Source organism: Pelodiscus sinensis, chromosome 3, assembly GCF_052426305.1.
Source record: "Pelodiscus sinensis isolate ZL-2025 chromosome 3, ASM5242630v1, whole genome shotgun sequence".
NCBI classification, from domain to species: domain Eukaryota; kingdom Metazoa; phylum Chordata; order Testudines; family Trionychidae; genus Pelodiscus; species Pelodiscus sinensis.
Genome location: NC_143054.1, coordinates 173,396,975 through 173,421,906, shown reverse-complemented (window position 1 = coordinate 173,421,906; position 24,932 = coordinate 173,396,975). Strand labels below are relative to the sequence as shown.

The 24,932-nt window shown below is 44.3% G+C and overlaps 2 protein-coding genes across 8 annotated transcripts in view; one reads left to right on the top strand and one right to left on the bottom strand.

Annotated features, from left to right (window-relative positions):
- Window positions 1-9,295, bottom strand: part of TRERF1 (transcriptional regulating factor 1) — a 138,430-nt gene extending 129,135 nt beyond the window's left edge. For 2 of the 6 annotated variants that reach the window (XM_075925439.2, XM_006122095.5), the window contains exons 1-2: window positions 8,988-9,294; window positions 8,290-8,500 (exon numbers count right to left, since the gene is read on the bottom strand). The gene's annotated coding sequence lies outside the window, so the exon portion shown is untranslated. Of the gene's footprint in view, window positions 1-7,932; window positions 8,259-8,289 lie in introns of those variants that run through there. The other 4 variants (XM_075925440.2, XM_006122093.5, XM_014573087.4 and 1 more) reach the window with 4 other exon arrangements.
- A 13,720-nt stretch (window positions 9,296-23,015) lies between these two features.
- Window positions 23,016-24,932, top strand: part of UBR2 (ubiquitin protein ligase E3 component n-recognin 2) — a 119,310-nt gene continuing 117,393 nt past the window's right edge. The window contains exon 1 of one of the 2 annotated variants that reach the window (XM_006122091.5): window positions 23,016-23,195. In XM_006122091.5, the coding sequence (XP_006122153.3) occupies window positions 23,118-23,195 (78 nt within the window). In that variant the 5' untranslated portion in view covers window positions 23,016-23,117. The remainder of the gene's footprint in view (window positions 23,196-24,932) is intronic. The other variant, XM_006122090.5, reaches the window with a different exon arrangement.

The following is a 24,932-nucleotide window of genomic DNA, read 5'->3' as shown; positions in this document are numbered from 1 at the left end:
ACAATTATTTTCCATGTAGCACTTCTTCAAGGAAATCTTAGAACAAGCAGCTGACAAGGGGGAATAAGATTGAATAGGATTGAATGTTTTCTATTTAGACTAAAGGGAGATACCAGAAATGTGAAATATGGCCTTGAATGGTTGTTTTAACAAATGTCTCTTATTTTGGGGAAGGAAAAATGTAACGTGTTTGTGCCCATGCCATTCAGAAAATCATCTATCTATAGGCATGCTATGTCACTGAAGAGTACTGAAGAACTCAGTACTCCAGATAAAAATCTGACAAATCTTCCAGTAATGACTTGGAAAAAGATTACTTTTTCATATTACTCTACACATAACAGCCAGTATCTTGGGTCTTTCTGTAACATGGAACTAGACAACTATGCAAACTTAGGTGGGCTGTTTGCGTAATCTGTATCACACTTCATTACAAAGTAAGCTAAAACCACAAAGCTAATTTATCTTTGAACCTCAACATGCACTTATAAAAATACTAAAGTAATCACCAGAATGCTGCGGTGTCTTTACTATAAGATGGAGTGTTTTGACTACTGTTGTAGAATATTGCAGGATACAGTACAGACCACCCAACCCCAGAAATTCAAACGTCATGGGTGAGGCCCCAAATAACCAGAAACCTTACTTAAAAGTTTAAAAAAAAAAATTGTGAGCTCTGTTCACTTTCCTTCTTGGCTTTGAGTCAGGTCACTTTTCCAACTTGTCTCTAAAATCATGAGGGCTGCACTTTTTTTAATAGTAAAAGCTGAGATTATATTTATTGCACTACAGGAGCTAGGACTAACAAAAATCACCAGATATCACAAGACTCACAACAAACTCATGAGAGTTGCAAAACTAATTATAAATATTTAGGCTTGGAAGATTTTTTAATTGGAAAGTATAGATAAACACTGATTTCACCATACAAACACTAACTGAAGAAAAACTATTTCCATTGATAATCATCAAAATTTACAGATACACAAAGTAAGAAAAATGGTGTTGGAAAATTTATTATAGTTGATTTAAGGCTATTTACTTTGTATATTTTGATATGGTGTTGCCAATTTGTATTAACTTTTTTAATCTCAACACTGAAAATAAATAATAATTCTTTGATACCCCCAGTGTCTGAACCCCCCATTACTTGCTGCAACTGTGAAAATTTCCATAGATGATAATAGAAAAAAGGGCTTAAAAACAAACAATATTAAACCACCAAATTTATAAAAAATTAAATTAATTATTCTAAACCCATTTTTGGGAATAAATTCTGCCCTAGTCCAGAGGGTTGCTACAGTTCCTGAACACAGTTAAACTGGACCCCTACAATCAGGAAGGATACAACAAGCCCACAGAGATTATCCATACCCAATGTGCATGAAGCTCCGACCCACTGGGACCCTTGGAATGAGGTATATGTAATTGGTGTGTAAATAAAAAGTACTTTGTTGAAATATAGAGTCCACTAAATCTTTCTGTACTATCCACTACCACTTTCTCCTAATATGACTATAACTCACTCCTTCAGAGCAAGTTGCTACTAACTAATATTTACCTTGTACTTGTCTTAGAAGAGTTTGGGGGATCCAGGTCCACGCAGATTCATTGACCAATTGGATCCCCCATTCCATTCCCTTGGCAGGGCCAGATTCAACTATTGTCTAGTCAGACCTATATATTCTCTGAACAGGCAAGCTATTCTCCCCACCAGCCCAAGATCTAGAGACAAACATGTTTCCCAACAACAAAGAACAGGACTATACATAAATGCTACACACTCTTATGTGCCACCCAAGAGCAACTGCACTGGAACAGTTCAGTTATTCTCTCCCAAAAAAAGGTAAGAAAAAAGGTGTGTTTTTTAAATGTCCTTCAAGTCATGCTGAGCTATACGCTCTGAAGGAATAGCAAGCAGCCCTTCTTAAAATATATTTGAATGTTCTATTTTCTGTGTTGCTTACAGATTTCCCCCATTGCCCTAAATTTGATTAGAAGACCATTAATAAGTTTCTCAAAGCAAAACAGGATTTAAGAACAGGTTTTATAGTATTATATTAGGGATGTGAATGACCAGTTGATTATCCAATAAGCATTTGCTTATCGAACAGTCAACACGCTAGTCAACTAGTCACTTCCCCCCCCCCCCACCTTTGCTGCCTCTATCAGAAAGAGTCAGCAAGGGGTGGGGGGAAGAGCAGGAGGTGCTTCAAAGCAGCAGTGCCGCATGGAGCCCAGAACCAGCACCCAGCTCCACGCGGCACTGCTGCTTTGAAATGCCACATGCAGCCCGGGGCCAGCTGGGAGTCCCCTGCTGATCTGTGCTGCACACGCATTTCAAAGCTGCAGGATCACATGGAGCCCAAAGTCAGTTGGGGAGTGCTTGAGTCCCCCCCTGGCCCTGTGCTCCCCGCAGAACTTTTGACTTTGAAGTGTAGCAAAAGCTCTGGGGCTGTTGCTAAACTCAACGGTGGAGGCACTCTTATTGACTAATCAAATAGTTGATGTAAAAACTCTATCGACCATTTAATTAGCCAATTAATTGAAATTGTAGATCCCTGTATTATATTTGACTAAAACACATAGAGATTTGCTTCCTTACATGTTTAGTTTCAAGTGAAGCCCCCCCCCCCCCCTCCACCCCATTCCAGCAAACACTCTAGCATCTGTGAAACTTTAGTGGTACTATTCACATGAAGTTAGTGTTACTGAAGTGGTTAAGCATTCGTACAATGGAAGTTAGAAAGTAAGAATTAGTATATGTACATAGCTGGTATTTCTAACTGTAGCTAACAGTGTCAAACAGTATTTTAGAGGTTTAAAAATGTAATTTTGATTAAGCTTTCTAGTTTGGGGTGGGGAAGAATCATCACTATTCTGTCATAGCTATAGCATCTTTTTTTTTTAAACTTATGTTTCCAATGGAGCCAAGAACACTTTTTTTTAATATAAGTATCATCACACAAAGATATCTTCATATACTAGAATCATTAAGAATACCAATACAGACCTGAGGACAGTGTTTTGCTTAGCTACTGTATCGCTGAACAACCGCGAGAGAAAACCAATATTCTTCTCAAATGTTTTGCAAAAAGTACTTGAGTTTTTTTAAATTTCTGATTCCTTGGAAGATTTAAAGCCAAAGGTACAACAGATTAAGACTTAGCACAGAATCATAGACTACAAGAACTGGAAGGGATCTCGAGAGGTCATCCAGTCTAGTCCCCTGCCCTCACGACAAAACCAAGCACCATATTTATAGAGCCCGATTATGACAGCATAAAAATAAGGCTTTTGGAGCTTAAACCCAGAACTAAATCATGAGATCAAAATACAAGCAGATAGGAGGAGAAATCTGACTGGATATTAACTAAAGGAGGTAGAAGTGGAAGGTCAAGAACATGAACCCAAGTAAAATCATTCCCCACTGCTGGCTCTAACAAAGGACTTCCACGAAAACTGTGTGGGTTCAGGGCTTCCAACCTTTAAGGAGCATGGCTATGTGAGAAGAGGCTGGAGCTGGGGCTACTGTCCATAGCCTAAATCAGCGGTTCCCAACTCCAGGTCTGCAGACTGTTGCCAGGCCACAAAACACTGGATGCCGGGCTGCAGCAGCTCTGGGGGCCAAGGTTAGGGTACACCGCCCAGGACCTGCCTACCGCGGCTGTTGGGAGAGGCGTGTCATGCCCTGCCTCTCAGCCAACTAGTGCCAGGCAGGGGCGATGTCTCTTCCTGGCCGTTAAGACAGCCTGGCACGGCAGCTTTAGAGCAGCCGTGATCTGGGCAGCAGCACTCAGCTGGTGGTTGGGAGGCAGCGTAGGGCTAAGTGAAAGGGGTGGGACAGGCCCTGGAGGCTCCAGGGGCAGGGCTAGTGCTGGGGTTGCTCTGGGGGTGGGAGCTTCTAAGTGGCATGGGGCTGAGAATGGGGGGCACTGGGGTGGGAAGCTGGCACTGGGAGAGTCTGTGGATAGGGCTGTTAGTGAGAGGATACAGGGGTAGGGCTGCCACTTGGGGACTCTGGGAATGGGGCTAATGTTGGGAGCTGGCACAGTAGGGTTCTGAGGAGTTGGGTACAGTGGGGCTCTGGAAACAGGAGGCTGGCACTGGAGGGGTCTGGTGGAGGGAGCCTCTGATGGGTGGGGGCTGGCACTGGGGGATCTGAGTGGTAGGATGGCACGGAGGGGTGGGTGTAGGGGACTCTGAGGTTAGTGGCTGCTGCTGGAGGGCTCAGAGGACCAGTGTGGACCCAGCCCCAACCCCCAGAAGCTGCCGCAAATAACCAGCTTCAGCTGTGGCAGCCACCTGCCACATGGTGACAGAGCTGAAGCTGGCTGTTCGCAGTGGCTCTGGGGGCTAGGGCTTGTGGCAGACTGGAAACATTTTATTTGCGTTTTCATTATTTGCCTAATGAATATGAAAATATGCAAATAAAAAGATGTCAGTCCACCAAAAGTGTGTGAATGGGTTTGCTGGTCTGCAATATAAAAAAGGTAGGGAAGCTTTGGCCTTATACATCTAGTCAAACAGCAATACTGTGCAGAAAACAAGAATATGCCATCAAGTTTTATAAAGATGCTGATTTTCTCTCATTAATAAAAATGTTTCAATACTGCATTACTTCAGGAGGTACACAGGACATAGAACAAAAACGTAAGGACAGGATTCATGTATCTGGCATTGTTAATGTAACTCACTCAATTTCATAATGATAGTTACTGTCTCGGATTCTTGAAAAGACTAAACTAGCTAGAAAAATTAAATGGATGGAATTTAAATTCAAAACACTGGAACTACCTTCCTAGTTAAATGGATGTGCTTTTCACAAAAATAAACCTAAAACTGAAACATGTACACATTGCATGTTATTAAACTTTGTAATGCACATGGAGACATGTGACTGAGAGCAATATACAGTCCTAAAAAAAATAAATGAATAAGGAAAAAGAATCTATCCAAATACAAAAACAGTCACTTAACAGCAGACAAAGAAATTAATCATGCTTTGGTTTATTTACTCTAATGCTACATCGTTTTCAAATGAGTCAAACAGCAGGGGCAAGCCATCTAGCAAACTACTCAAACAGCTTGCTCCTGGTCTCCTTGAAGTCAATTGCAGAATGCTCATTGACATCAATGTAAGACTGAGCCCTATCGCTTCACAAAGGGCCTGATTCTGCAGTTCGTGTTCATAAAAAACTCCCACTGTACGCTCATTTCTAAAATACAGTTTTATTCTTAAAGATACATTATTCATCTCTTTTCTTTTATACTCAGTCTGTCACTCATCAGTTTGACTAGGCAGTCAGATATCTGAACACCAATCAGTTTCTTGCTAAAGTTTTCTGGCTTTGTTTTGTTACGTAAACATACACTGTTATTCAAGCATAGCAAAAAGGATCACATACATACACTAAAGTAGGTTTTAGTTAGCTACATAACTTGGGTCCATATCATATGTGATTTTTAATTCTCTTTAAGTACACATACATAAAAAGTATGCACATAATGGTATTAATTTCACAGATGTTACCCTAAAAATAGTTTATAATGCAACTTTTTCATCTGAAGAGAAAAGTAGCTAACTTAATAAAAACAAGGTTTTTTTGTTAAGCTGTACAGACCCTTAAATTTAAAAAGCTTTGTTACAAATAAACATCTGCAGTGTCTCATAATATGCATACAGAATATTAGAAACAAGTAGTACTTTTGATGTTGAATATCAGAGGGGTAGCCGTGTTAGTCTGAATCTGCAAAAGCGACGAGGAGTCCTGTGGCACCTTATAGACTAACTGAAGTGTAGGAGCATAAGCTTTCGTGGGCAAAGACCCACTTCGTCAGATGCATGAGATGTTGAATGTATGCCTTACCAACATTATACAAAAGTGAACGTATCTCATAAGGAGTGGCCCATATTAGCACGACAGTCAAGGCCTCAAACTGTTATAAACGTCTGGATTTTCGTCCATCTATCTAAAATACCCATAAGATTTTAATACTAACAGTGTCAAAGAAATAGCTCTGTTCTAAGCCAATTAATTTCTAACAAGACTACAAATTAAATACACGACAAAAAATGTTGTGTGCATCAAAACTATGCACATAAATAGTTTGTCCATACATTGATACCATAAGATAGGTTATTTAATCAGAGAACAAAATATTTTTACAGGTTTTGAAAAAGGAAAATATTTAGATCCTTACCCTGTACAGGGCTCACTCCACATTCTTGTCTTACAGTAATATTTTAGATGCCAGAGACACAAAAATTTAACCAGTTACTCACCGGGGATAAAAACAATCATGCAGTTAAAGTGCTTTACAACATTCTCAGAAACAGTTTAGTTATTATGGGTCATCACCGTATTTTCTAAGGATCTGTTATTAAAGATCTGCAGCTTTCTTAAATAACTACGTATGTGCTACTATGGTGTTTAATTGTTGGCACAGAAAAAACATCACAATTTATTAGACTTAAAGTACAAAGTTTGCAGTTTATTGTGAAAAATCAAGTGTGGGTAATTGATAAACAGGAAAACTAATCAGTAGAGGAAGGCAAAAGCATTATCCATTTATTAGCTGGTTAACTGATTATTCATTTTATTTGTAAAATATGTCTCGTTTAGACATCCAATGTCTAGTTTTGATTCTTATGACACAGATTTAAAGAGACCACAAAATAAAGTAGTTATGTGCTTAAAAATCAGCGACAATTACCAGTTTATTATGCATTCCTTATCTGAGAAAAGCAAGAATATACAATTTTCAAAGAATGAAAACATCAACAAATAAATTCCTATGCAATCATGTGATTCAGTTGGAACAGCCTGGTTAGACAATTATATCAGAAAACGTAAATGTTATCTTGTTAGAAACAAATTAACATGTGATAGTAAGTTAGCAAATCAATATTCCAATGTGACACAAAGAACACTTGCATGTTGTCAGCTACCCTGTACAACTAAGTCATAGTGCCATTTCTGCTCCAGTATTTGCAAATTGGCCATTAAGTAGGGGCCAACCCCTTCTCTTGCCCTAAGAGATCACAGTTACAGCAAAATGTTTCAGAACCTGAATTCACATCCCTTTCCAACTTCCCCAAGAAGTAACATCATAAGCCCTAATTACGTTAAATCCTTTTCAGTGGGACACATCAAGCCCAAGCCCCTGTTAAATGTAAAGCCCACAGTATGCTTCCCCCTACTGAATTTCAGGCATTTAGCCTGAAAAGTAGGAATTTTTCAAACTCTCAGGCCTGCCTCCAAAGTCTCTGGACTTTCAGTATTGCAGCTCTGAAATGTGACACTGAATAGAATATGGGAGGAACCTTTACAGACAAGCTGCAAAAAGGCAGTTCTAAGAGCCACATTTTTTCAGAGTCAAACTGTTGGAATATATTATTTTTTCTGATTTTAAACACACACTTATTTTAGGCAATATTTTGTTTCTCACCAAGGAAATACCACAGGATAAAGATTTAGGGAGTGGCCAAGATGAAAACCTCTGTTTTTTCTATTTCCCACTCTGGGCAGGTATGGCAGCATATTATAAAGTGCCTAATCGCACATACAGTAACTTGCCACCCGACAGCACTGACACAACAAATGCATGTGAAAATATTGATCCTTAAGGAGTACTGCGGTTTCTCGGTTGCAGATTGAGAATTTTATTTCATATATTCGTTTTAATGACATTCCCTAAAACCTGCACACGCGCGCGCGCACACACACACACACGTTTAAGACTAATAATCTGCCAGCCCGGCTGCCCTCTTCTCCTTGCTGGGATGTCTTGCAGCAGAGAGAGAGAGAAGGCAGCAGGGAGGGCCTCGCCTACTCAGCACTACAGATCGAGAGTGAGCTGCAAACTTTTTTTTTTAATGTAGGGGAGCCCCAGCTAATGCAAAATAAAATGTGATAAGCATTTGCCTACCTGGTGTAAATTTGCAACAAGTGCATGCAGGATCCGGGAGCACAGACCTGGCCGGACTGGACACGATTTTTTTCTCCTTTGGGGGAGGGGGTGTGATGGAGTAATTTCAATACTAATTTATTACAGAACTGCCTTTGCTCGGTCCTACTTTACTTACAGTACAGCGCTTATCCATCCTGTAAACAAATATCGCTCCGCCAGAAAACATACTCCTCCCTCCCTCTCCCCCATGCAATACACCCTCCCTTAAGCAATGCACAGGGAGCGAAGAGGGAGTGGTGGAAATATCCACCCACCTCCCCACACTTTGCAGCCCTACAGACCCTGCTAGGAAAAGCTCCAAGAAGCTGGACTTACCTTTTGCATGATCCCCCTTTGCGCCCTCCTAGTGACTGGGGGAGAGGTTGCTGGAGGTTCCTTTCTTGTAATCTCTGATGCAAAATCCCAGTGTCAGCAAATCGCTGTCAAATAATTTTCTTGCAAAAGAAAAAAAAAAAAAAAAGCAGAAGCAGAAATGGGCGGAGGCTGGACGAGGCGAACGGATCCCTCCGCCGAGATGGGTCGGGCCCTGGGGTTGCGAAGCAGGAAGTAACAAGGTGTCAGTAGCAGCAATCGCCCCGAGCCCCTTTCCCATGCTGCCGTGCAGCGCCCGGGGCTTTGGGTGCACGGATGGCTCAGGGCACGCGCTTGGGCTGGCCCCTGCCGGGCGAGTCGGGCTGGGCTCGGCCCCGCGCCCCCTTCTCGGGGCTGCAAACACAGCGCAGGTGCGGGAGCGCCCGGTCGGGGCGGCGGAGCCCCGCGTGCCCTGGGAGGGGCCGAGGGGAGAGTTTGCCGCCTGGCCCCGGGCTCCCCGGGGGCATGGCGGTGCCGGAGGCTGGACAGGGCGCTGCTGGGGCTGCAGCTTGTCGCGCTGCTCGCGGGCTGAGCGTGAGGCGGCTCTATTGAAACAGACGCAGCGAGCCCTCCTGGCGGGGGAGTCGCTGCCATGATGAGAGGCGCTGTCGCCCCCCCGCCAGGCGGGGCCACGGGCCCGGGTTACGTGCGGGTGCGCTCACCCTGTCTGGGGGCTGCGGGGCTGCTATGCCGCCCTGCGGGCTGTTGGAAGAGTTTCTTCCTGCTCACACGCCATGACTGTACAACGTGGGAAGGAGGAGGGTCACCCACAGGGAACTGCGCCCCTGGCTCGGCGTGTATTGGTGCAGCGCTCCCCAGACCTGAGCCTCTCTCTGCCCCACGGCTCCGCCTCCCTCGCAGAGAGTTGGCTGGCTGGGCTGCGGGAGGCAAGTTCCGCTGCTGCAGCGCTTGGCTGCCTCTCCATTTTGGTGAGTGCGCCGCGCAGGTGGAGCGCCGTGCCCGCAGCAGGAGCTGCCACGCGCCAGCTTCGCCCCGGCCGCCAGCCTTTCGGGTTGCGAGTTCGGGCTTTTGATGTAGTAGTGTGTGTGGGGGCGTGCGCGCGCACATCTCCACAAAGCCGCACAGAGTTGCTCAGTCGGCCAGCCCCGGGGCCCGGAATAGCCTTAAATCGCTTCTGAACGTAGGCACACAGCGAAGCGCTCCTCCCATTCCTTCTCCGCGCTACCTTCTCTTCGGGGGCGGCAGGAGGGGGTGTCGGATCACTTGGGACAGGTAGTGGCTATGATTTTGTAGCATGGGCAGGTAAATCTACCTGAGCCTCGACGAACTCGTTTTCTCCAGACGCTTGAGGGATGGTAGGTGCGTTGTTGTAGGAAAACATTGGGCAATGGAAGAAACTGCTGCCTATGATGGTCTCCCAGGTCCTAGTGACAGTGACTAAAAAGAGCAAAGGGTCACCAAATGAAATGAATAGGTAGCAGGTGTAAAACAAACAAAAGGAAGTTTTTCTTCAGCGCAGTCAACCTGTGGAACACCAGGGCTGTGTCTACACTGGCATGATCTTGCGCAAAAGCAGCCACTCTTGGGCAAAAACTTGCTGCCTGTCTAGACTGGCTGTGTGTTCTTGCGCAAGTAAACTGACATTCTAATGTATGAAATCAGAGCTTCTTGTGTCAGAACTCTGACGCTCCCACTCAGGAATAAGCCCTTTTGTGCAACTGTTCTTGTGCAAGAGGCCAGTGTAGACAGGCAATATGTATTTCTTGTGCAAGAAAGCCCTATGGTTAAAATAGCCATCAGCTTTCTTGCACAAGAGAGCGTCTACACTGGCATGGATGCTCTTGTGCAAAAGCACATCTCTTGCAGAAAAGCACATGCCAGTATAGACGCTCTCTTCTGGAACAGTTTTTGCAGAAGAACTCAGAATTCTTCCGCAAAAGAGTTTTTGCGCAAGATCACACCAGTGTAGACGTAGCCAAGAGGTTGTAAAGACCAGGACTTTAACAGGGTTCAATAAAGATCTAGATTCATTCATGGAGGTTAGGCCCATCAGTACTTACTAGTCAGAATGGTTAGAAATGGTGTCCCTAGCCTCTGTTTGTCAGGGGCTGAGCTCCTCTTCCCAGCTATCTGCCCCTATTGCCCTGGCCTCTTGCCTGTGACAGTCCTGTGGACTCTGGTGGCCCCACCAACCTTGGGATTTCAGGCTGCAGCCCTGTGGGCGCTCAAACCCTTCTAGCTATGAGCTCTGCAGCCCTTCTCCTGTCCCCTCCATACCCCGCTGGCCATGGACTCGGCAATTCACTGCCGCCTTCCCATCCCTGCTGGCTGTGCTGCAGACTCCAGCAGTCCCACAAGTTTCCCAGCCCCATCAGCTGTGTGCTCTACCCCTCTCTCCCCTCCTCTCCTTTCCCCCCCACCCCCCTGCTGTGTGCTCCAGGACCCCTGACAGCTTCCCAACCTGGCTGCTGTGGGCTCTGGTGTCCCATGGGCTCCAGTGGCCTGCTCTGCTCCCAGCTGCCTTCCAGACCCTGGATGTTGCCAGACCAGAGAGTCCCGAACCACAGAGGTTCAACCTGTAGTTGTATCATCTCCAAGGGCCCATGTCATATGCCAGCTGGGAAATCGTTGGAGCATAATGCACATGAGCCCTTTCCTCCTAGCCCATCCCCATGTGCTGGGAGCTGTGTGGAAAGAGGTATAGAAACTAGTTGGTTCTAAATCAACTGGGAAAATCCCCAGCTGGCAGATTGGAATGTTTTAACTTTCTTAACCCCTAAGTATTAATTGTGGCCTTTATTTTTTCCACTGTTGTGAAATATGCTCAGCCCTGAAAATGAACACCACAGATCTGTCGAGTTTTTCCATATATATCCTTGCTTTGATTTTCAGATTTTTAGAGACCATTTCCTTGGAATATCTGCCAAAATACCTCTTAAGTTCAGTGGTTCATAATCAGAAATTCAGAATTAGACTTACAGGGAGGTATTTTTGCTAGTGATCATCCCATGTTTTCCCATTCTTCACTGTTAGGCAATCCAAAGATGTAGGATTGTTCCACAGTTGAAAATCCAGGTGCCTTTACTCTGACCTTGCAACTCGGTACAGTTGAAATGTTTTCTGTTTTGTTTTTTGTAAGACTACTTCATGGTCTGACTAATGTGGGTCACTAGGCTTTCCCATCCTACTTCAGTAATGTTTTTTGCATTCAACTGTATGTCTAGTCCAGAGTTCACATTTGCAGCTCCTAGCTTCATTCCATCCAGTTCTTCACTGCATTTGCAATTGCATCTGCTCTCTGCTTTTAACTCACCTCCTTTACCAATGCTAACTCCACTCTGCTTAAATGCTCTTACTGAAGTACTACAAGATGGTATCTTTCACTTGTTAGGGAACAGGATGTTAAGGTCAAATAAATAATCTTAACATTTGTTTCCCTTTTGCCATAGATATTTTACAACAGTTTTATGAATCTGAGATATGATACATCTGTTGGACTTTCTGAATGTCTTAACTATTTTTTACCTGAAATACCTACTACGTGTAGTGGTCCCCCAAAAGGTCTGACCTTTAGAGATCCTGATCCCATCCCTATCTCCACCTCTAAGTCTAATGATCCGAACAATGAGTTTCCACCATTTCTATTGGTAGATTTTGCACAGTGCATGGTAATAGACCTCCCTCCATGTTAGGGATATTTTTCCTATTTTGTATACTATATTTCCTTTATTCTATTTCATACCATTCTAATTATATTATCTTGGATCATCCTAAAACTTCTAGGCTATGTCTACACTGGCGGGTTCTTGTGCAAGAAGTCTTGCACAAGAACATGTCCACACTGCCATGTGTGAGATGTGCTTTTGCGCAAGAGCATCCATGGCAGTGTGGACGCTCTCTTGCGCAAGAAAGCTCTGATGACCATTTTAGCCATAGGACTTTCTTGTGCAAAAAACCCCTGCTGCACATCCACACTGCCCTCTTGCGCAAGAGCTGTTGCGCAAGAAGGCTTACAAAAGAGCATAGCTCTTGCACAAGAAATCCTCTCTTGCGCAAGAACCCGCCAGTATAGACATAGCCCTATTGTCTCTAGGTAGGAATGTGCAGTGCCATATAAGCACATCTTTGTCAAACTAATCATAAGTATCCTAATATTGTAAAATAAATAAATCAGAATATCAGAATTTGTACCCAGCTCTGAAAGGTACAGAATGTTCCAGTCATCTCTCAACCTAACTTTGCCCCCGAGCGCCTGCCCTCCCCATGGTGTGGGGGCGGAGGGAAGGGGGGAAGTGAGGGGAGAGGCGGCTTGGCTCCCTTGTGGAGTGGGGCCTTGTCAGAAGGGGTTGGGCATTGAGCTGGTGGCTTGCCTCTCCCAGCCCTATTTTCACCCACCGTCCATGTTTCCCCTCTCTACTCCCAAATGCTGCCACTAAACAATCCAAAATGCAGCCACTAAAACAATTTCATTTTTTCACCATTTCAGACATGTCTCCTGCATTTGTTATTCTGTATATCTGTCTCAATTCTTTTCCCTGCTGTAGCATCTCTTTTCCTGCATTATACTCAAGCCTTACAATTAGCGCTTGTGTCCTTTCAACTGCTTCAGACACATTCAGTAAAAATGGTTCAGGCTGCTTAAAAATTGGTCTATACTGTATTTGTCACCACTTTTAAAATAAGCTTAACTGAAAACCAGTTAGGCAATTTTCCCAATGTAGATAGGCCCACAGAAAGAAATACCTATGCACAAGAGGGTCGGTTACGTTGCCCGATGCAGTGTTAGCAGGAGAGAGGGAAGGAGGATTACTTTTGTGGGTTTGTCAAACCTTTATTCATGTTTGTTTTGTATTTAATAGGCTTACATCTGTGTCTTTGCTCTTTAGAGCACTGTATTGTACACTGAAATGGATGGTTCCTTTCAGCAATTAAACAAAGCCAATAACCTGAAAGGAACCATAGCTCAAAAGCACAATCTTGACCTCTGATTGACCTTGACATTTACAACGAAAAAGAAGTTTTCTTTTAATAGACAAAACAAGTCAGTGAGCCACAAAGAACTAGAAGAAAATGGTTGTGTTGCTTTTTATTACTTTGTTTAAACCAACATACTACATGGTTTACAATAGTTCAGTACAATGTATTAGGAGCTGAAGCTGATTTAATGTCTGTTTATAATTCAGACTAATCTTGAAATAAACAAATGAATGTTTGGAAAACGGATGAAACTGGTCTGTTGGAGACATCACTAAACACATCTCTGAAAAGCAAAACATGGACTTACTAAAACGCTTTTTCCTCCTAACTTTAGCTATATTTCTGGAGTTTTACCTAATGAATATTCAAAAGTAACTGTAACAGTATAAAATTATTTAATACTTATAAATATGTAGGGTATTGCCTTGGACATAGGCCAGTTCTTCAGGGTTTTTTCCTCCCACTTTTAAAAACTGTTTAGCCTTTAAAAACAGAGTGAAAGAGAAAGCAGAAAAGACAAAATAAAGGAGGTGGTGCCATTGCCACTAGACTCCCTAGTAGTTGGAATCTAAATTAAACTTGCTATAGGGAAATTTAATTTATGCTGACTCTCTTGTTATGATGGAAGTGAGAATTGTTTAAAATGAGGAACTTTTTCTGTTGTCCAAGATGTTTCTAAAGTCTCGGATAACTCATTCACTCCTCTCCCCTGCCCACCTTTAGGAGGGTGGGGAACAAGGGTAGGATTCACACTGTGTAGCACCCAGAGATCTGAATGTAAGGATGATTTCCATTTCCTTGTGACCAATGGTGAAAGTAACTTAAAATTTTTTACAGGTACTGTCCCATTGCAACCTGGGTCCCTTTAAACAGCTCCCTATTGGCTTTGCCTCAGCTCAGCCAGCTCTTGCTGGAGCTGTGCACCTGCTCACTTTCATATCTGCTTGTGACAAAATTTGGAGGCTGTTTTAACGGGTAAACTACCTTGATGGCTGCTACTCAGGGCAGACACAAAGGCACCAGCTCATGAAAGCTTATGTTCAAATAAAGTTGTTAATCTTTAAGGTGCCACAATTTTCCTTGTTTTTGTTGAAACAGACTAATAGGTACTCCTCTGGAACTCATGCAGACATTGCCTATTGTTTTTTACTCCTCTGTTGCAGGGCCATCCCTATCAGTTCTAGTGCCTTATGCAGCCCCAGTGACTGCACCCCCTGTGGGGATGAGTCGGGCTGAGGGCTTTCCATGGGCAGAGTTGTGCTCAAAAGCTGTGGGGACAGGATCTGGGGGGGCAGGCCCACAGCTATAGGAGGTAGGAGCAGGGCAGGAAGGCAGCAGGGATGGCCTCCCTCTACACTCACTGGCTGTGGCAGGAAGCAAAGCCCCAGCCCACTCTACTCCCCCAGATCCCAACCATGTCACCTGGGAGAGGAGACTTGTGGGAAGGATTGGAACCACCTCACTCACTGAGGGTGGGAAACAAAGACCTGACTGTGAGCCAACAGAGTGGAGAAGGCTGGATTGCTCCACTTCCCACTACTGCTGGTGAGTGAGCCTGACCTCTGTTGCCAACATCAGGCCACCCCACTAGTCCCCAGGCTGTGTTTCTTGATGGAGGGGGCTTGGGAAATGGGTGGAGTGTGGGCAGAGAGGGCAGGTCATGTCCCAAGCCCCACACACCCTTAAGAATGGCCCTGCTGGGCATTGTCTGCGGTGGGGCTACCTAGGGGATGAGGCTGGCCACCAAACCAAGTGCCACTTCATATGCAGCTACCTAAGGCACTGTAACGAGCATCTGTATGGGGGGAGAGATCTCTGCGCCCCACAGTCTACCCCTGGCGAAGGGATTGGGGGTTCCCAGCCTCCTCTGTTCCCAGTCCACCCGCCGTCTCCCACGCTCTCCTTCCAGATGTCACCTCTCCTCCTCAGTCCTTGGGGTTTGTTCCCCCTTCTGCCAGCTCCGTCAGTGCCAATCCTCAGCCTGCCTCCTCCACGACCGCTTCTACCTGGGTCTTGGCATCCTGGGCAGCCCAACTGCTGCGGAGGTGGCCCACCTCCGGCGCTGCCTCAGACTTCTCTGCTCCTGGGTCCTCCTTCGGCTCCTCTGGCTGGCTCTCCACCTCTTGTCTCTCCCGGTTAGGCCGGGATGTCCCGCCGCTGACCTGGGGTCCAGGGTTTTCCTGCTGGGGAGAGAATAGCAGTCCCAACTCCTCCCACCCCTCTCCTGGACTCCCCCCCTCCCTTTTCTGCTTCTTCCCTGGTGTGCCGTCCTGCCCCCACACTGGCGTCGCCGGCTGTCCCTGGGTCCCTCTGCTCGTCGCCCCTGCCTTCAGCCCGTCGTTCCCTGCGCAGGTGTGGCTGGCCCCGCAGGGCTTGGGGGCGGCAGCGGGATGGCTGGGGTGCCGGGCAGCCGCTGGCGAATGACCCGGAGTGCGGGGGCTGGATCCCCCATCACAGACACCATGAAATTTGGAGTGTTTTGGTGTCCCAGATTTTGTGGTGGCATCATCTCTCCTTCCTCGATTTCTCTAGTTGGGGAAATTAGAGACTCTTACTCCAAATGTATCGAGTAGCACTTTCACATTTGCAGATTTCCCTCATGCTTTCCTCCATGGTAACCACCTCTTTCCCTTGCAGATGTTGTCATATACACTACCGCTTCCCCCTTGCTTCGTCTTCCTAGAGCAGGGGTGGGCAAAAGGGCCTCCGTGGGCCGGATCTGGCCCGCCAAGTGGATGGATCCAGCCTGGGGAAGCCCTGCTGTTCCCCCACCTCCAGACCTTAATTGGCCTGCGGGTGGGGGAGTGCGTGAAGCCTCCTCCCGCCCTGCCAGGAGCACTTGGCACTTTGAAGCACTGCATGCTGCTTGCAGGGCTGCGGGGAGAGTGGAGGATGCTTCAAATGCTCTCCTGCCACCAGGCCAATCAGAACCTCGAAGCGGGGGAGTTGCATGAAGCTTTCTTCACCCTGCCCTGGCCCTGCAAGGAGCCCACAGCACTTCAAAGTGCCATATGCTCCTCACAGGGTGGGAGGAGGCTTCCCGTGCTTCCCGCCCCGAGGCCCTGATTGTCCAGGGGGTGGGGGAGCGTGCCAAGCCTCTTCCAGGCCTGGGTGCCTAGTGGAAAGGGGGGACATGTGGGCTCATGGTCTGGGGGTGGGGTAGCCTTGCCCCTTCCAGTTTAGGCCCCGCCCCTTCCAGGGTGGCCCAGGGCTACTTCAAAATAAAATGTCAATGTGGGGAAGAATAAATAGTATTTTATTTACCTGGCTCTGTAAGGCTACAGCTATACTATAAGCCTCTTGCAGAAGAGCAAATGCAAATGGAGCACCTGTTTACATAAGTCACGCTCTCATTTGCATTTCCTCTTCCTTTCCCTTTCTCTTTTGCACAAGAGGTTTTTGTGCAAAAAAGTACTGTGTAGACGGTGCCTTTTTGCGCAAAAAAACCCTTTTGCCCAAGAGCCGATCTTGGGGATAAAGGGGTTTTTGTGCAAAAAGAAAATGTCCACACTGCTTGTTTTTGCACAAAAACTCCAGCGCAAAAATGGATTGGCAGAAAATATGCAAATGAGATTGCGACTGATGCAAATGAGTCCCTCATTAGCATATTTTTTGCCAAGAAAACTCGTAGTGTAGACATAGCCTTAGAGTATACCTACACAACAGGGCAAAAGTTGAATTAAATTACTCAACTTCAGCTATGTCAATTGTGTAGTTTAAATCGAAATAGCTTACTTCAGCTTTTGGCGCTGTCTACAAAGCAGGAAGTTGAAGGAAGAACACTCTTCCTTTGACTTCCCTTAATCCTCATGAAATTAGGGTTACCATGAGTAGAAGTAAGAAATCCACCAGTTCAACATGATTTTGAAATAAAGTCTTTTAGTGCAGACGCACACGATGTTATTTTGAATAACATCAGTTACTACAAAATAACGCTGCGTGTAAACATATCCTTAGAGAATGAGGAAAAAGGGTTGGGTACTGTGATTTCTCAAATTAAACTATGATGTTTTTAATTCTAATAATATTTCAGAATTAGAAAAGTAATGACATGATCAGAAAAGATCTGAAACTTCATAATCCAGGAAGATGTTATTCAACACCAGTGTAACAGATATGCAGATTACATTGCTGTTTGGATCCCATTCCTTCATATGTAAAGCATGGTACCTTTCACAAGACCAAACCACAAAGGTTTTATAACTTCATGCTTATCACAGGAGGGACATCTCACTATGTCATGTAGTTTTCTTTTCTTTCCCTTCCTTCTGAGAGAGGCCTTTCATCTTATGTGCCTTATGCACCTGCAGTTCATGAATAGAAGGTGGAATGGACATTACTGATACTTTGCAAAAAAAAAAAAAAAATTCCATGATTACAGAGGATCATTTCAAGAACTTTGTTGAGAAAGACAAAATGAAAAAATGAATACATGCATTAGGTTGAAACATACATCCCTAATAAATTAGCAACAAAAGCAAAGTAAACCTTGTCTTACAACTCTGAGGCTACGTCTACACTGGCCCCTTTTCCGGAAGGGGCATGTAAATTTCACTAGTCGTCGTAGGGAAATCCGCGGGGGATTTAAATATCCCCCGCGGCATTTAAATAAAAATGTCCGCCGCTTTTTTCCGGCTTTTAAAAAAGCCGGAAAAGAGCGTCTAGACTGGCCCCGATCCTCCGGAAAAAGTGCCCTTTTCCGGAGGCTCTTATTCTTACTTTGAATAAGAATAAGAGCCTCCGGAAAAGGGCACTTTTTCCGGAGGATCGGGGCCAGTCTAGACGCTCTTTTCCGGCTTTTTTAAAAGCCGGAAAAAAGCGGCGGACATTTTTATTTAAATGCCGCGGGGGATATTTAAATCCCCCGCGGATTTCCCTACGACGACTAGTGAAATTTACATGCCCCTTCCGGAAAAGGGGCCAGTGTAGACGTAGCCTGAAAGTTTAAATAAATATCCAAAAGGCCATTAATTTATTTGTCCTGCCCAGCCATGACCTAGCCAATCCTCTTCCAGTTACTGAAGGCAAACTTTCCCAGAGGTCTGTCCTCCTTATTACACTAAAAGCTCCATGAAACTTCAAGGCAAAATTCACACTCTTATAACACACATGTATTTTGCCAAAAACACAATTAAGTGCAGTGGTAGGCAACCTGCAGTCCATGGGTCACATTTGACCCATCATGATTCTATGTGTGGCCCATGAGACATGGTTTACCATAGCCCACTTTCAAGGAAGCCAGATTCCATTGTTTTCCATTTGTGTAATTATTTTCCTATAGATAATACTAAAGTGACACATATGTAAAGCAGGGGCACATGAAGTGAGGTGATGCAGATTGCACAGAACATTGACTGTGAGAGGTGTGCGCTTCCTTTGCAGCTAATCAGCACACCCCACAAATTCTAGGCACAACTACCCTACCCCACGAGACTGTCTTGGTTACAAGAATTTTGCAGGCCACTGGCCCACTCACTAATTAGGTTGCCCCTCTCTGATCAAATTGAGTTCTGAAATCATGAATGCATTACATGTACAGTAGATACACATAATATGCACTGCTGCCATCTACTGGATGGAATGTCAAATTATTCAAGGGTTGCCTTGTAATGGCATAAGGCTCAAGTTATTTATATATAATCATTTATAATAATACACTGACCTATGTATATTTGTTGCTTTATAATCAAAGGAAAGACGGGATATCACCCCTGAGGAATCTGCAATTAGGTGATTAGTTGGGGAAATTGAAGGAGAGGAAGAAGAAGAAGGAAAAAAAACCCAGCAACAATAAAAACCCCAATAATCATGCACACAAGGTTTAAAAGATACCAGTGGAAAATTATTATTTAAGAAACACACATTATCATCTTATTTTCCCTCCTTAAAATTTATTGTTGCTGTGATTACTACAAATCAGCACCATCTGACCAGCAGTAATTTCCTTACACAATCACATCCTTGCCTTTCCACTTTCCTACCCATTTGCCTGTGTATTCAACTGTTGCACATTAAAGCCTGAATTGTAAATTATCTGGAACAGAGATTGCCTTTGTGTTATTTGTACAGTATCTAGCATGATGGGGCCAAAATTCCAGTTTGGAGTACCTATGCAGTACCACAATTTAAATAATAATCTCTAATTAGCATTTAGGACTGACCTAGACACAAAATGGGACCAGTTTAATTAAACATGTGATATTAACCAATGTTGCTTGCACCTAAACTGCTAAAAACTAGTTTTAAACTGTAGTTATGATATTCACCCACAAACGTACACTGATTTAACTAAAATGGTTTACCATCGCATCTTTAATTATACCAGTGCCAATATACAAACCTCTAAATACCACAGCGATACATACTTTGAATGACCTTGAGGAGAGATTGATGCTAAGGTTGCCAGATGGTTTAACCAAAAATACCGAATACTCCTCCCCTTCCCAAAAAAAACCCCACCAGGGAAAAAAATTTGTTGAGAGAAAAAAAGAGGGAGATCAAAATTGTTGAGAACAAAAAATTTAAAAATTAAAAATTAAAAAAAAAAAAACCAATATGGCCCCTTTAAGAAATGCCTTTGAGGTTTTTTTGGCCTTAACAGGCTGCCGGCAGCCATCCGCCATCTTGTTTTCCTGCTCTGGGCCAGACAGTTCCCCTGCAGAACCAGGTAAGCACCAAATCAGAAAATACTGGACATTTTAGGTGTCCAGTATTTTCTGAATTTTTTCACCAGACAGGAGGTGAAAATACCAGACTGTCCGGGTCAATACCGAACACCTGGCAGCCCTAATTGAAGCAGATATGAAAAAAATACTTGTAATCAAGATTGTCTCATTGCTCAAATGTATGAGGCCTATTATTTCCAGAATGGAAGGTCTGGGGTCAATGCTACTAACCTATACTTAAGAATAAATGACCCATGAGTCAAATTACTGGGGGAGAGATAAAGCCAATTTTTTAAAAGTGCTTCAGAGGTGGTCCAGTATAGGCCAAATAAGCCTGACTTCAGTACCAACCAAACTGTTTGAAACTATAGTAAAAAACAAAATTGTGAAGACATGTAGACGGTCATAATTTGTTGGGGAAGAATTGACATGGTTTTTGTAAAGGGAAATCATGCTTCACCATTTTACTAGAATTCTTTGAGGGGCGGGGGAAGGTTCAGTGGATATAGTGTACTTAAATTTTCAGAAAGCCTTTGACAGGTCCTTCACCAAAGACTCTTAAGAAAAGTAAGCTGCTATAAAATAAGAGGGAAGATCCTCTCGTGGACTAGTAAGTAGTTAAAAGATAGGAAAAAAAGGATAGGAATAAATGTTCACTTTTCAGAATTAGGGATGTGAACGACTAGTCAACGATCCGATAAGTAAATGTTTATCGGATCGTTGACAGGCTAGTTGACTAGTCACTTCCCCCTCCTTGTTGCCTCCATCAGAAAGATGGGGCAAAGGGGGGGAAGGAGAGGGGTTACTTCAAAGCAGTAGCGCCACATGGAGCCTGGGGCCAAACTCCAGGCTCCACGTGGTGCTGCCACTTTGAAACGCCACGTGCAGCCTGATGCCAGGTTCCCCGCCGTGTTTCAAAGCTGCAGTGACGCATGGATCCCGGGGTCAGCAGAGGAGTCCCAGCTGATCCCATGATCCACAGGGCACTTTCACCTTTGAAGTGTAGCAACAGCTCTACAGGCCCTATCAACTAATTGAATAGTCGATGCAAAATGCATCGACTATTCGATTAGTCAATTATTCGGTATTTAACATCCTTATTCAGAATGGAGAGAGGTAAATAGTGGTGTCCCACAGGCATGTGTACTGGGAGCAGTCCTATGCAACGTATTGATAAATGATTTGGCAAAAGTGATAAACGGTGAGGTGACAAAACCTGCAGATGATACAAAACTACTTAAAATAATTAAATCCCAAGCAAGCACACTATGAAGAATTGAAAAAATAATCTCACAAAAGTGGGCAACAAAATGGCAGATGAAATTCAGTGCTGACAAGTGCAAAGTAATTCACATTGGAAAACGTAATCCCAACTATAAATATAAAATGATCTGGTCTAAATTAGTTGTTTAAGAAAGAAATCTTGCAGTCATTGTGGATAGTTCTCTGAAAACATCCATTCAATGGCATTCAAAAAGTCAACAGAATGTTGAGAATCATTAAAAAAAGAGAGTCAGACCAAAAAAATCATATTGTCTCTATATAAATACATGTGTTGTACATCTTGAATACTGCATGCACATGTGGTTGCCCATTCTCAAAAAAGATATATTGGAATTTGAAAAAGGTTCAGAAAAGAGCATAAAAAATGTTTGGAGTAGGGAGTGGCTTCCATATGAGGAAGGACTTTTCAGCTTGAAAAAGAGGAGACTAAGCAGAAATATGATAGAGATTTATAAAATCATGACTGTGTGAAGACAGTAAATAAGGACGTGTTATTTACTCCTGATATACAAGAACTATGGATTATCAAATTAAATCAATAGGCAGCAGGTTTAAAACAAAGAAAAGGAAGTATTTTTTCACACAACGCACAATCAACCTGTGGAACTTCTTGCCAGAGGAGGCTGTGAAGGCAAAGACTTTAATAGGGTTAAAAATGAATTAGATAAGTTGATGGAGGAGGCCAGGAATGGAGTTCTTAACCTCTGTTTTCCACAAGCTGAAAATAGGTAATGGGGATAGCTCACTTGATTATTTGTTCTGTTCATTCTCTCTGGGTACCTGGGGCTACTGTCAGAAGACAGGATATTATACTGGATGGACCTTTGGTGTTACCCAATGTGGCTGTTCTTATATTCTTAGCTCTTCAGGAGCCACAGAATTACTTGCACAATAGTGTAACTGTAGCACTGCCAACCTTTGCACTATTTGTATTTGTCTTAAAGATCCAACTTCTGGATTTATGCAATTAAAAATAGAAAAAAGTAAATTTCTAGATCTCTTAGTGGTGGAGAAAATTCTTGGGAACATGACCCACATGCACACTAAAGCCTTTCAGAGTTGGGTGGTTGGAAAGTGGCAGTTGCTGACTGACAACTCAACTGTGCAGACAGCAGCGCAGAGGTAAGTGGAGCAATACCATACCATGCCATGCCATGCCAGTCTTACTTCTAAGCTGCTGCTGGCAGTAGCTTTGCCTTCAGAGCTTGATTTCTGGCCAGCAGCCTCCACTCTCCAGCCTCTGAAGGCAATGCTGCTGCTAGCAGCTGTGCAGAAGTAGGGGTAGCAGTACTGCAACTACCTACAACTTGCCATCCCCTCCCAAACTCTTTCCTGGGTCAGAAGAACCCCTACAAGTACAACACTGTAAAATTTCAGATTTAAATATCTAAAATCATGAAATTTACCATATATAAAATCTTCAGAAATATACCGAAATAGAATGAGACGCTGATTTTGTAGGACCTTGGCAATGACCATAAGGAGGTGGGGAAGCTGCCATAGGTGGTGCATTGCTTAGGACAAGCAGCAGCAAACCTGTAGGCCAATATGAGAGGCACTGGTCCCCAGCGCAGTGGTCAGGGTCTCAAAGCCTGGGCAGCACCGGGAATGGGGAGGTGGGGGGGGGGAGGCAGAGGGGCCATGACGTCAGTCAACCAGCCAAGCGAAGGGACCTCTGTAAGGAAGGACAGAGGGCCAGCTCCAGCGCTAGGACTACATCCCCCACAATGCACCGCCAGCTCACGATGGCGTCTCCGCGGCGGAAGGGAGAGGGCAGTTATACCCCGCCCGGCGGCGAGGAACGGGGAGGGGCAGAAGCGGAAGTGGGTTCCCCCCGCGGGGAGGCCGGCTGGGTCCGGTTCCGGGTGTCACCTACTTGGTGGTGCCGCTGGAGGGGGGAGGAAGATGGCGTCGGACTTGGAGACGGAGGTTCAGGCCATTGACAGGAGCTTGCTGGAATGTTCCGCCGAGGAGGCTGCCGTGGTGAGGCTCGTCCCCCGGGGGCCGTTAGGGGCGCGGGCCTGCGGGCGGGCTGGGTGTGTGGGCAGGGGGGTCCGTAGGGCCAGGCCCGGCAGTGGGGGGAGGCGATCTCTCGCGCTGCCTTAGGGGCGGGCGGAGGTGGCAGGGAGGTAAATATGTTTGATGGCGAGGGGCGATTGTGGCGGGGCTGTTTCAAGGGGCCCCGTGAACTAGAGACTCTCTCGTGTTAACTTGCTGCCGTGTCAAGCCCGCTGAGGTGTGACAGGACGTGGAAGCGAAGAGCAAAGTCAGCTCTCCCGTCTGCTTGGCTTGTGCCAAGCCTTACTCGAGACCCACTTCTACGGCTTCCTCTCCCAGGCTGGTCACTTGCCCGGCAGTCTCTGATTTCAACAGGTTGTATTTCGGGTTGCTGGCTCCTCTTCCCTTCGCAGTTTTTAAGTTTTGTTCTTAAGATTGCTTGGGAGAAGGCTTTAAAAACAGTGCTTCCTTCTACCCGCCTCAGCTGCTTAGGCCCCAAGCTTGGAAAGAGCTTCATGAGTACAGATCCATGCACAGCAACCTATTGATTTCAGTGGGATTGTGTGAGAGAGCAGTGGTCTGCTCCCATACACCTATTTGCAGGGTTGTGGATTTCCTAAGTTTTTTTCCCCCTTTCTCCTCTCTCTGACAAGCAGCTGTTTTTCTGTGCCAACTGTATTTGGGGTTACACTGTACCTTAACATTCAGTCACAAGATAACTGACCTCTTATGCTCATGGAGAGTGGAGAAAGAGAAGCATTCCCTTTTTGGGAACATTTAAGAGTAGTGTTCAATGGAACTAAGTACTTTTGTATGAGTGTTCCATGGTTCATATATGTAATTCAGTGGGCTCTCTTGGGTGTAACTGTTCATAGCATCAGAGCTTTCTTTGTAAATGTCAATAACAGATTTATAATTATCTTATCAGAAAAAAATTTCCATGATTCAAATTATCATGTTTTTATGATTTTAATATTTAAGTTATCTCTTTTAATGGACACTTGTGGTGGCAAATGTGAAATTATTTCAATGATAAATTTGATTTATTCCCTTATTTCATCACATTTTATTCAGGTGGTGTGTTATTAGATGTAGGGAAATAAAAACACTTTTCCCACAGTGGATATTTAAAATACTTACTTACATAATCATGACATGGTAATTGTTACAGGTTCTTCAAACATTTATAAGAACTAGAGTGTATAAGCTGGCAAAGGGGAGCTGTTACTGGAGACTAAGTAGGGCCTTTGGGGAAAGAAGCAGCAACAGACCATGAATTGTATAGTTTCTAATAAGATCCTCTCATCCTGTGATAAAATGTAATTTGGTCCCTTTTTCGGCCACACGTCATTTTACGTATCAATATTTACATGCAGTGATGTCTTTCAAATATGCAATAAATATGTTAGAGACTAAATTATACACTTTGTGGTAATTTTTTTTTTTTTTTTTTTTTTGCCATTTAATTCTTCTGAAGTGATCAATTTTCTGAAATATCCTTTTGATTTTGTTTCACATTAAAGTACATAAATACACATGCTTTGCATTGTTAATTAGACTTTTTGCAAGGTCTTTGAGTCAGAAATACTTTTGAACTGGAACCAGCTCTGAGCCTTGCCTACTGATCTCTGGTTGCCAGACTTGCATGCTTGTAAAGTGAACCTTGCCATATTTAGTATTTTCACTGTCCAGTACTGATTTCTGTCATGTTTTTCCTGGTTT